This window comes from Haliotis cracherodii, unplaced genomic scaffold, assembly GCF_022045235.1.
Source record: "Haliotis cracherodii isolate W230 unplaced genomic scaffold, xgHalCrac1.p SCAF_9, whole genome shotgun sequence".
NCBI classification, from domain to species: Eukaryota; Metazoa; Mollusca; class Gastropoda; order Lepetellida; family Haliotidae; genus Haliotis; species Haliotis cracherodii.
In genome coordinates, this window is record NW_027266343.1 from 38,191,476 (window position 1) to 38,204,978 (window position 13,503).

General features: G+C 40.6%; 1 protein-coding gene across 1 annotated transcript; it reads right to left on the reverse strand.

Annotated features, from left to right (window-relative positions):
* Positions 1 to 787: 787 nt before the first annotated feature.
* Positions 788 to 1,555, reverse strand: LOC139452901 (shematrin-like protein 1). Its single transcript, XM_071234533.1, has one exon. The coding sequence runs from the start codon at positions 1,553 to 1,555 to the stop codon at positions 788 to 790; it is 768 nt and encodes a 255-aa protein (XP_071090634.1).
* Positions 1,556 to 13,503: the final 11,948 nt, after the last annotated feature.

Below are 13,503 nucleotides of genomic sequence, written 5' to 3' on the forward strand. Positions count from 1 at the left end.
TCATAACCTGTATTTCTCGAATACTTTGTCAGGACAACACAAACGATTTGGAAGCTGATGATTAAAACTTAAGCCTATTTCCAACATAATGCATGTTAGAACAAAAGTAATGTTGATATACTCACCTCCAAAACAAATGCACACATTAAAATATGAAATATCCGAAAACGAAAAGATGAATGCATATCACCTCTTTAGGGTGTGCGTTTGTTTTGGAGGTGAATATATGAACATTCCTATTGATCGTTTGGAAGTGAGTATATATAATAAGTCTAATAATAATAATATTTAAGAAATTACAACAGAGTAAAAACGGCAATCTCAATCATCCAGGGTATTATATCTATATTCTAGTGAGTGAGTGAGTGAGTGAGTGAGTGAGTGAGTGAGTGAGTTGGGTTTAACGCCGCTTTTAACAATATTCCAGTTATATCGCGGCGTGTCAGCTTAATGTGGGAGGAGAGCCCGAAGTGATGCAGGACTCAGACGTTTACCACTTCGGTAAAACCCACGAGCACGGGTATAGTGCTGACAAACCTAGAAACATAATCGGGGCGAGCCGGCATTCGAACCCACAATCATAGGTTTCTGGCGTGCCCAAGGGACGCAACTCTGCACAGCGAATCGCGGCGCCTTAGACGACTCGGCCACTCGTGACCCCTATATAATATCATGGAGGTATAATACCCTTGATATTCGAAAGTGATTTTGCTGTTAAAATTACTCATTCAAGGCTTTGGAAAATGAAGCGGAAGCCATTACCTACCTGAACTGGATTCCATGGAATCTAATGGATCAGGCTGTGTCCGTGTAAATAAGGACTGGTCTGGGGATACACGCTAGTTTGACCCCCTGCGTAGGGATATGAGCCAACTGACCCGGCGTAGGGATATGAGCTAACTGACCCGGCGTAGGGATATGAGCCAACTGAACCGGCGTAGGGATATGAGCCAACTGACCCGGCGTAGGAATATGAACCAACTGATCCGGCGTGGGGATATGAGCCAACTGATCCGGCGTAGGGATATGCGCCAACTGACCCGGCGTAGGGATATGAGCCAACTGACCCGGCGTAGGGATATGAGCCAACTGACCCGGCGTAGGGATACGAGCTACTGGTGGAACTAGCGTAGGGATAGGATCCACCGAGACCAGAGTAGGGGTAAGATCCACTATGACCAGCATGGCCTGGGGCGTCTAGGTGTACGTAGGGATAGGAACCGGATGAGCTAGCGTAGGGATAGGATCCACCGAGACCAGAGTAGGGGTAGGATCCACTATGACCAGCATGGCCAAGGCCGTCTAGGTGTACGGGATAGGAGATACTGCCACCATAGTAAGGATACGACCCTCCGTGTCCGAGGTATGACGACCCCCCGTGACCCATATAAGGGTAGCTTCCACCCATGTATGACCCCTGGCCAAGGCCGTAGATACCCAAGCCGTGCATACGGGCCCCGAGGAGCAGGGGACTATGCATGTATGGCAATGGGTACAAGGCACGGGCCACTGCGGCCATGGCCATGACCACGAGGAGGAGCTGGACTGTCTTCATGTCTGGTGCTGAAAGTAAAATGAGGAGTTTGGTTTAACGCCAGAGTTTATGTTATATGATTGTGGTGAAAACTCAATCTGCAAGTGTTCGGTTTAACGTTTATGTTATATGATTGTGGTATGCAAGGGTTCGGTGTAACGCCAGAGTTTATGTTATATGATTGCGGTGAAAACTCAATCTGCAAGGGCTCGGTTTAACGCCAGAGTTTATGTTATATGATTGCGATGAAAACTCAGTCTGCAAGGGCTCGGTTTAACGCCAGAGTTTATGTTATATGATTGCGATGAAAACTCAGTCTGCAAGGGCTCGGTTTAACGCCAGAGTTTATGTTATATGATTGCGATGAAAACTCAGTCTGCAAGGGCTCGGTGTAACGCCAGAGTTTATGTTATATGATTGCGATGAAAACTCAGTCTGCAAGGGCTCGGTGTAACGCCAGAGTTTATGTTATATGATTGTGGTGAAAACTCAGTCTGCAAGGGCTCGGTGTAACGCCAGAGTTTATGTTATATGATTGTGGTGAAACGCAATCTGCAAGGGCTCGGTTTAACGCCAGAGTTTATGTTATATGATTGTGGTGAAAACTCAATCTGCAAGGGCTCGGTGTAACGCCAGAGTTTATGGTATATGATTGTGGTGAAACTCAATCTGCAAGGGCTCGGTGTAACGCAAGAGTTTATGGCATATGATTGTGGTGAAAACTCAGTCTGCAAGGGCTCGGTTTAACGCCAGAGTTTATGTCATATGATTGTGGTGAAAACTCAATCTGGCGCAGGTTGATTCGTTTTCCACTGTGGTGAAACTCACGATCACAGGTATGGTGTCGATGCGCCAAAGATCGTAATCGGGTCGGATCTGGGATTCGAACACATAGAGGGCATTGAGGCGGATACCTCCAGAGAGTGAGTGAATGAGTATGGTTTTACGCCGCTTTTAGCAATATTCCAGCAATATCACGGCGGAGGACACCAGAAATGGGCTTCACACATTGTACCCATGTCGGGAATCGAACACGGGTCTTCGGCGTGACGAGCGAACGCTTTAACCACATGGCTACCCGACCGCCCCACCTTCAGAGAGGATACTCCCACCACAAGAAAAGCACTGTGCTCAACCCACCTAGATATTTTAGTCGTTACAAAAACATGAATATATAGTACAAAAATAAAGATAGATGCAAAACCTCAGTTCCACATTTGCCGTATTTTGAAACAGACAGTATGAATTGTTTTGTCAAATGAACTTGAGAAATGAAATTGAAATGTTCTTCGCCAACTTGAAACTACAAACTTAATCCTTAAAAAGACCCGTGAAGACCTGGGATAGAACAAGTCATCAGCAACCCACGCCCATAGCGGTGAAAATTATATGAATGGATGCGAATCGGTGATGTCTACGAAATCCTAATGGTGCCACTTTGGTGCCATAATCATATTTTATTTAAAAACGAAGTTTCTCATTATTTCAATCATTAATTCGAAATTTCGATTACTTCGACCATTTTCTCGTTACTTCGATTATTTTCTCGTTATTTCAATTATCTTTTCGAAATTTCGAGTTTTTGAAATAAACTTGAAATTCAAAGAAAATAATTGTAATAAGGAGCAAATAATCGAAGTAACGAGAAGAAAATCGAAATTTATAGTAATTGAAACAAACTTGAAATAACGAATTTTTTTTGAAATTTCCATTGTTTGAAATAAACTTGAAATAACAAGAAGATAATCGAAGTAACGAGAAAATAATTGAAACACTGAGAAATTTCGATTGGAAAAAAAATAATTATTGTATCAAAGTGGCATCATTAGGCTTTCGTAGATGACATCACGTGCGTGTTCGCGAAAACTCACCTTCAGTTTATTTGAACTCCAGGGTGCCGTTTTACAAAGCGATGTTAGCGCCAAGATGACCATTACTCCCACACCTTGCCATATACTTACGACAATGTTAGAGCTAAGGATGGTTTGTACAAAGACACTTCAAATCTTTAAGACTGAACCAAACCTATGCAAACCCTTATAAAGACAACAACAGCACTTTGATCGCTTTGAGGACAGCGACCTCGATTCTGTTTACGTACGCACATTTCCTAAACACACCTCACTGTCAGCGATTAAAAAACGGAAGAAAAATATAATAAATTTAAAAACAAAACAAAAAACTTTTTACTCACAGAATCCTGACAATCTTGAACTTCAGATAAGAATCTGCTACAAGATCTGGAAGGTCTTCCTCCTCCAGGGTGGTTTATATGGTCATTTTGACAGGCGGTGGAAAATGGGTGATCTATCGCAACATCCCTGTTGCCGTAGCCGCAGGTATATGATATGTTTTTTTCGATCTATCAACGCTAGACATATTTTAAGAGAATAATGTTATTCTCTATATTTATTATGAGTTTTTAAATCTTTGAAATAATTACTCTGAAGGTTTAATTAAGATTAAATCTGTAATATATCAAATAATATATAAATATATATATGTCTATTTTATATGTATAAAATAGACAGCACGCGTTACATTTATCCAAACGAACATTATCTCAGACCATTTAGATAAAACAAACAAACATTTATCATACCTCCATGTCAGAATGATCTGATTGGTCTACGTGATCTTGATAAAATACTCTGTATTCCGTCTTGGACAGAAATACATTTCTCAGCGGGGAATAAATCTCTTATACCCCGCCACGGGCTAGTCAGGCTGGACGTGGATTTCTGAGAGGCAGAAAAAATCCCTTATACCCCGCTTCCAAATAAAAAGGCGCACACTTTTTCGGAGTCAATGGAAGTCACGTGACATAGCGCAAGCTCCCCTCCCCTCAATCGAACAGCTGTTTTCTATCAATTTTGAAATTGTTTTAATCCTTTTAAAACATGTCGGTAAGATAAATTCGTTGTAGCAGGATCACTCGGGTACATGGGGTTTTATGCCTAGGTTTTGTACCTAACGCGGGACGAATAAAACCCCATCCCTCGTGATCCTGCTACAACTTAAAATAACGTCAACGCCACACAATAATCGTTCTCGATTATCTTTCGTTAGTGGTCTAGTGGTAGAGCGTCCGCCGTGTAATGTACTGAATACTGCTACTGTAATGAATATAACACATATATATTCCAATTAAAGTAGACACTCACATTGATTTTCAGTCTAAGTCAAAGTCGTTGCCAGGGAAACTCCAGTTTTTCACTAGACCCAAATAATGTGCCAAGTTTGGTGAAGAAATATTGTACGGTTTTCAACATCTGCTCCGGAAACGAGCACTTCCGCCATTTTTAGTCAAAGTAAAAGTCGTTACCAGGGAAACTCGAAAAATATTTTTTGCAAAAATCCCAAACTATCAAAAGGCACCAGTTCAAAAGACCAATCTATGTGCCAAGTTTGGTTAAGATATCTCTCGTGGTTTTTGAGTTCTGCTCCGGAAACGAAACGGAACGTGCCGGACGGACGGACGGACGGACGGACGGAAGAACGGACGGACGGACGGCACCCATTCCACTTCGTGGCGGGGGGTAATAAATAGAAAAAAATATATAGATAATTGAGGAGTCCCTTAGTTCTAATTACTTGCAAGTTTGCCATCACATTGCTAGACCGCCTCCGTGGTCTGGCAGTAGAGTAGTACTTGTAGTAGATGGTACTTGTTGTTACCCTGTCTAGCGCTCGGCATTAAGGGGTTAAAGCAAGGACTGGTCGGCTCGGAGACAGCATACTGTGTCTGAGCGGGGTATTCATGTTAAACTGCGGCATGGTATCTTAGTGGGCTAGCACTATAAATCGGCATCAGTCCGGTCTAGTACAAGCAGCCACACACACACACACACGCACACACGCGCGCGTACATGCACGTCGCTATATAAGTGCAATAATCTTGGACGCGACGTTAAACCCAATTTCACCTCACCTCACCTCATTTATGCCGAACTTTATGAGTACCTGAACATGATATTAGAATAGTGGGTGCATAAATGCATTTTCCTCAGACATCCCTTAGATACAGATTTCACAACAGCCCTATTCCCACCTAATGCTTTCGCTCTTCAATGCCCGAAGCATCAGCTATTTTATCTTTGAAGGTAGAAACATGTCTTGCCATCAATCATATCACATTTAATGAGTTTTAAAGATGACGACATTATAATATGACTTGGAGACGTTTTTCAAATCTCGGCAATATGGAATAGGGTCACGTGGCACTATGTGAGCGTGTCTACGAGCAAGGATTGGCCCACGTTGTTTGTTTACTGGGAGACCATGCGAAAAAGATCTACAATACAAATAATAAGATATACGATGTACGTTAAGTAATAAGCACACGCTTATGAAGGATACTAGGTGTTCGCACCAGTGAAAATCCAGGGTAGAATAGGTCTTCAGCAACCCATGCTTGCAGTGAAAGGCGACGGTGATTGTCGTAAGAGGCGACTAACGGGATCGGGTGGTTGGTGCATGTCATCGTATCCCAATTGCGTGGAAAGCACGGAAACATATGGTACAAGTCAAAATAGGGAATTGCATCAGAAATCATTTTGGCCATAAGACTCTTGCTCAGACGTTGCTTGATCAAGGTTACAACATTCAAGGCCACAGTAAAGATTTCCAAAACAATTACGGTAGACATGGGGAGGACATTTCCAAATTTGACTCATCAGTGACAAAAATGATGTCCGATGCAGTACCCTATTTTGATTTGTACCATATGTTCCGGTGCTTTTTCAGGTGAACAATTAACTTGCCGGTGCATGTGTTTGTGACGGGTGCCACCGTAGAGCAACTCATATTGACGCCACGGAATCCGTATTTTGAACGGTAGATCTCGGGGTGACTCTGTAGGTGCTTTTACATGTTTTGTAAACAGAGGCGCTAGTAGTGTTGACTACATGTTGTGTTCAACTGATTTATTTAGGTCTATTTTAAATTTCAGTGTTGAACAGAACAGAACGGTTTATTCTCTCCAAACCGTCGGCGGCGGTACGAAAGAGTACACAAGAATAAGCATGTTCACATTAAGTATTACTATGTGACCAGATGGCAGCATGCCATGCAGGGATATATTACCTCTTTTCTGTTTTGTGTTTTCGTACTGCTTTAAAAAAATTCATCGATAAATCTTGAAAGGTTCTGAAGATCTCTGGCGTTTTGACTGGACAACAATGTATACAAATTAGACCATTTATTTTGGTAGGAAATTCGTAAGTATACAAGTCTATGTTTAACAGAGCTTGGCATCTAAACAAATAATGACATCCGTGTACAACTGAAGCATTCGTGACCAACTCGTGTTATTCCGGGACAAGCCATTCGTGACCAACTCGTGTTATTCCGGGACAAGCCGAATAGCGACTCGTGCCCCTCTGATGGCCATTTTTGCGACCGGGTTCCGTCTTGGCGCAAACGGGCATACCTAAAACAATTGTCAACTCTTTGCGTAATGGTTCACATATATTTCCCTATATAGTGTATATATTTCAGATGCAAGTTAAAGCACATCGGGACATGCGGTATTATACAGTATGGTTGAACACATTTAACTGTGTCTTGGGTATATTTTAAGATGCAAGACATACATAAGATCAAAAAATATTTCCGAGGGATTCTTTGACGAAGAACTTGAAATCATACGCGCACTCTGATTGGTTTGTCGTATTTTCGCACATAAAAATAATCGATAGGGGGATGAGTCTTCTTGCAGGTTACGGAAAGGGGCGAGTGGTGACGAATGCAACTGAAGGAGAGTTGTACAGTTCACATACACGATCTTCCTCCTTTACATTATTCCAACGGCCGGTTTCAATTGGTGAATTAGTTACATGTTCTGAATTTTAAGATTGGGACATACATAGTTTTGACATTAAAATGTATCGAAAGATACAATCTAGTAATTTTAATAATTTAGGCTTTTCTGTCAGATACAGATTAAAGTGAAATTACTTCCTTTAATTATGTTGAAGCCAGGGCAGAATCGGATCATTTCCCGATAACATGTCAACTGAAACGCTATGAGAAAGATATAGTCTTATGGCATCAGGGGGCACGGGTGGCCCAGTCGTCTAAGGCGCCGCGATTCGCTGTGCAGAGTTGCGTCCCTTGGGCACGCCAGAAACCTATGATTGTGGGTTCGCCCCGATTATGTTTCAAGGTTTGTCAGCACCATACTCGTGCTCGTGGGTTTCACCGAAGTGGTTAACGTCTGAGACCTGCTTCACTTCGGGCTTTCCTCCCACATTAAGCTGACACGCCGTGATATAACTGGAATACTGTTAAAAGCGGCGTTAAACCCAACTCACTCACTCACCGAAGTGGTAAACGTCTGAGACCTGCATCACTTCGAGCTTTCCTCCCACATTAAGCTGAGACGCCGTGATATAACTGGAGTACTGTTAAAAGCGGCGTTAAACACAACTCACTCACTCAATTATGACATCTCTGCTGTTTAGAAACGGTTGTGGCATCCAGCAAAAGCAGAGACATTGAAAAAGGCTTCAGAAAGTGAGTAAGATATGCTTTCTCTGGAGGAGTTTGATAACATTTCATCGAATAATACATCGCTTGCTTCCCATACTCTTATTGACAGTATAGAATCGTCCGCTTTGAGCTGTGGTGTGACACCGAGTGTAAATAACAATAAGTTCTCCAAGAGTGCTGCATGGTTTGATAAAGACTGCAGGAAGTTGAAAGTTGTCAAATATAAATTACTGGACAGTTTTAGACTCACAGGTGAATTTGGATATTTGAGAGTTTCGTAAGGTCCGAAATAAATTCAGACAGATGTGTCGTCATCGTAAAGAACTGTTTTATTCTAAAGCAACAAATGATATTTTTGGATTCATGTGGAGGCTTTTAATAACACCTTCATATAGACCGTGCCTTCAATTGGTCGTGCTTCAAGGGCTGAACACTGTTTTAAACATCCAAGATGCTGTCATCGTTGATGGGGGCGGTCGGGTAGCCTAGTGGTTAGAGCGTTCGCTCGTCACGCCGATGACCCGTGTTTGATTCCCGACATGGGTACAATGTGTAAAGCCCATTTCTGGTGTCTCCTGCCGTTGGAATATTGCTAAAAGCGGCGTAAAACCATACTCACTCACTCATCGATGATGACTTACTTTCGATGACGATGAGTTTTCACGATGAGATATCAGACAGCTGGGCTGTTCGTCATCATGATGCCTGTCTTGTTTAACAGAGGCATCAGTATGGAGAGATTGAAAAATCTAAAAGTTACGGTGGCCCATAAGGGACATGGAGTCTGTTTTTCAATATTTTGATATTTCACTTACTTTTATCGTAACCTTTTGCAAATTAACACGATTTGTCTTACAAATATGTGATAAATCATGTGTAAAGAAGATATTGAATCGTTGAAAAGTGAAACGAAAATGTCACTTTTTCGTTTCACTTTTCAACGATTCAATATCTTCTTTACACATGATTTATCACATATTTGTAAGACAAATCGTGTTAATTTGCAAAAGGTTACGATAACCTGACCTTTTCGTTTTGATCTTTGACATTTCCATTTTAGTTTTTGACATTTTCGCTTCACATTTCAGCGACTCAATAGCTACTTGAAAGTACATTTTCCATGTTTTCGGTTGTTTTTATACATGATTTATCACATATTTGTACGACAAATTGTGTTTATTTGCAAAAGGTTATGATAAAAGTAAGTGAAACATCAAAATATTGAAAAACAGACTCCATGTCTCTCATGGGCCACCGTAAAATAAAGCTAACAAAGCACTGTCCTCTGTAAAAATCATTGTTAAGAGTTTACAAGATATATCCCCTGCAGCTCTATTCAAAATCTTTTATGTCCAGATAAACCAATCAGTTCGTATGCATCTGAGATATGGGAATTCCAAAAATGGACTGTCTTAAACAATTTCATGTAAGATTTTGCAAATATGTCTTAGGTGTTAGTTATAATTGTACTAATGTTGCTATCCTAGCTGAATGTGGGAGACATTAAATTTTGTTGATTCTTTATTGGTTAAATACTGGCTCAGACTTCATGAACTGCCAGAAATCAGATATCCAAAACAGAGCTCTCACACTTTGCCGAGGTGGTTGCCGAGGTGGTTGCCGAGCTCTCCCGAGCCTAACTCGGTTAGGACTCGGGAAGAGACTACATATATACGAGTATCATACGGGTACGCTACGAGTTCTGTACGAGCACCACGAGGTCGCCACGAGGTACTACGAGTAGGACGAGTGTGTTACGAGTTTGTTACGAGTTTACTAGGAGTTTGCTGGCGGCCCGACTGTTTTGAGCAGTTCCAAAACTCTCGTAGATGAGTACGAGGTATCCCGAGTTACCCCGACCTCGCTACGAGCTCCATGCGAGTACCCCCGAGTCAGCTCGGGTCAATACTCGGGACGCAACTCGGCAAAGTGTGAGAGCCCCTTTACAAGCTAGACAAGTTAGGACAAAAATGTGGGTGTATCATATTAAAACGATATGGTTTCGATATGGATATAGTTTTGTATGGGATGCATAGGGTGTTGGCAAGAAAGAAACCTTTTCGTTTAAATTTGAAACAAGGATAAACAATTGCCACGTGCAATCTGTATTTTCGTATATTTCCAACTGTTCATCATTGGATTTTATTCTGAAATTAAACAATCGTTCTGTATAGAAACCTACATGTTGAACATAAAATCAAAAGACGCAAGGAGTAAAATTATTTTATCAATTACGTGGGTGACCACGTTCAGCATCTTGACTCCTGCGAGTTTCTAGGGCTTCGGTCCTGCCCCACACTGAAGCACATGTACCACATGTAGTGTCTCCTTAGGCATGTGACTTTGATCGAAATGTGTCTCTGTTCACCCAGCAGTGAGTGGGTACCCGGCAGGATGAGATGGTAATGTGGCTGTTAACCATTTAGCGCCTCACAGGCAGCTTGGGTTGTATACTCCCCATGAAAATCGAATGCTCACTGATCCATTGACTGGTGTAATAATGTAGGCGCCATGAGCACACGAGCTGGTATGGAGTAAAAATGGAATCATTATTATTAGTAGTAGTAGTAGTTAATAGTATTATTATTATTATTATTATTATTATTATCATCATCATCATCATCATCATCATCATCATCAACATCATCATCATCATCATTACTAAGGGTTGCAGAACTACCCATTTACAAACATATTGGTAGACGTGATGGTCGTTTTGGTTAAACATCGCTTTCTCTAAAAAAAAGTCCAGTATATCATCATCTTCGTCAAAAACGTTTAAGAAATTTACCTTCGCACATCAAGAATAACTTCCTAATTCATTTCTTATAATGCAGTAATCTCGTTTATTTTCGTACTCATATTATATCAGTGATACTTTGTTTTTATACAGTTCCTTTCTATAGTAACGTTATTATTTTGCTGCAACTCCTGTTTTTGTTTCTTCAAAATTGACGTTTTAGGTACGTGAGGCTAAGGTATGTCTTCTGAATGAAAGTATTGTACGTCCGTTTCTCTGCATGTTTTCGTATCTCTGCCTGGACAGTTTCTCTGCTCAGTTTGCTTAAATACTTGTACATTTATCAGCATTTTATGTGTATGTCTTCTTTTGGTTCTTTTTCTGTGTGAAAAAATAATTTGTTCCAGAAAATCGTTGAAATTTGGCTTTACGTTCTGCGACAACATGCATTATTCACTTGTAATCTGGGTGTCTGGAAATATAGGTGTTAATGTTTGATTCTTCCCTTGAGATGTTTCAGAAAATGTTTGTCTTGAAGCCGAAGCAGAAAAAAGTATTATGGCCCTAACGAAAACCTCTGGATTTTGTCATGGCAATACTTGTTTCGTTTCTACCCGTGTAGATCCGTGGTAGAATAGGTGTTCTGTAACTCACGCTTGTCATTAAAGGCGACTATGCTTGTCGTAAGAGGCGACTAACGGGATCGGGGGGTCAGGCTCGCAGACTTGGTTGATGCATGTCATCGTATCCCAACTGCGTGGATTGATGCTCATGATATCAATCACTAGCTTGTTTGTTCCAGACTCGATTATTTACCGACGTCATATCGCTGGAATATTGCTGAGTGCAGCGATAAACAACACAGAAGAAACAAAACTTGTTTCGTTTGTTACAACTTATATACTGAACAAAAAACGTGGTTGGCGAAGACTGAGGACACAATTGCATATACATATCTACCAAAATATTCATGATTCCTAACTTGTTCAGTATATGAGCAAATATAATATGTTACCAATCGCTTCATTTGTGTCTTTAAAATGGCTTTTACTAATTTCTTCCTTCATGTGTTCATCACTCTCCTTGCCGCTGTCGACAAAATGACCAAGTCCCCAGGTGTCGTGTTTGTGCGATGTGTTTTGGCGCTATGTTCAGACTGATTTGAAAAAAGCCATCAAAACAGCGCTGAACACTTACAGCATGTTTTTGTCTCTAAACTTCCGGGAGTGTGTTGTACTCCTCTACATCAAAGATGTCTACTTCTGGTTCACTCGGAAGTAGAAATAAGGTACAGTCGAAGGTACCAGGATCACAGAGGGCATCTTACCCGAACGCAACAATACGTTTAACCAATAAGTACGTAAGTGAGTGACTTGGGTTTCAGTTATAGCAACACGTTGTAGACTGGTGAAACCCATCAGCATTGTATGGTGCTGTAAAACAGATTCATACACCGGGGGAATCTTGAATTCAAACCCGCGATAATAGGATCCACGAACACCTAAGGGAAACAACTCTGTTCAGATATTTAACGCCTGGACCGTCCGTGATCCACTTTATCCAAAAAAAGAATTAATTTTAAACCATGAACATCGCAAACACCAACGTCAACAGCAATATGACGTCAACTGGAAGGCAGAAAATGATTTGAACCTTTTCGAATGAGTGAGTGAGTGAATACTGTTTTATGTCACCAATAGTTCAGCTATTTCTTGACCTGCCAAACCAGAGGTTGATATTATGACCGCCGTCGAGGTAAAATGACCGATTGACCGAGTCTGGCCACCCGATACACTTTAGACGTCGGCTTAAGACAAACATACGTGGGGTCAGGAGTCCCCCAGGGGGATTGTTTCATCACAGGTCTCAGAATGAAAAAAATGACAGAACTTCATCAGTGCTCAAGAGCTTTATTTTCTTATTTTCTTTCTCCGACCCTACAGCTGAGGCAACCAGACAAGCGACGGAGCAACGTAAAGGACTTCCGGGAGTGTGATACCTTCAACAGAAATAATAACAACCTTACCACCACAATGGCTGCCATTTATCAACACAACAAAATTATTAGAATGAAAGGTATATTTAAATCAGATTACGGACATAATATATAAAGTTCAATGCATCCCATTCTACAGATAAATCCATGGTACTTTTAGAAATATAACGCAACAAAATTATTAGAAACAAAGGTATATTTAAATCTGATTACGGACACAGTATATAAAGTTCAATGCATCCCATTCTACAGATAAATCCATGGTACTTTTAGAAATATAACAACAAAATTATTAGAATGAAAGGTATATTTAAATGTGATTACGGACATAGTATATAAAGTTCAATGCATCCAATTCTACAGATAAATCCATAGTACTTTTAGAAATATAACACAACAAAATTATTAGAATGAAAGGTATATTTAAATGTGATTACGGACATAGTATATAAAGTTCAATGCATCCAATTCTACAGATAAATCCATAGTACTTTTAGAAATATAACACAACAAAATTATTAGAATGAAAGGTATATTTAAATCTGATTACGGACATAATATTTAAAGTTCAATGTATCCCATTCTACAGATAAATCCATGGTACTTTTAGAAATGTTGCAGGATTATGAAAAGATTTATTTCTGTGTATGTGTGAAATCGAGACCTTGACCATGCTATTTTATTGCCAAAAATCTTAATGATAAGATGTTAAGGGGAAAAATACCTGTTTTCAAACCCGTT

Coding starts and splice junctions, on each gene's coding strand:
- LOC139452901 (XM_071234533.1), bottom strand. CDS start 1,555: ATGAAGACAGTCCAGCTCCTCCTCGTGGTCATGGCCATGGCCGCAGTG.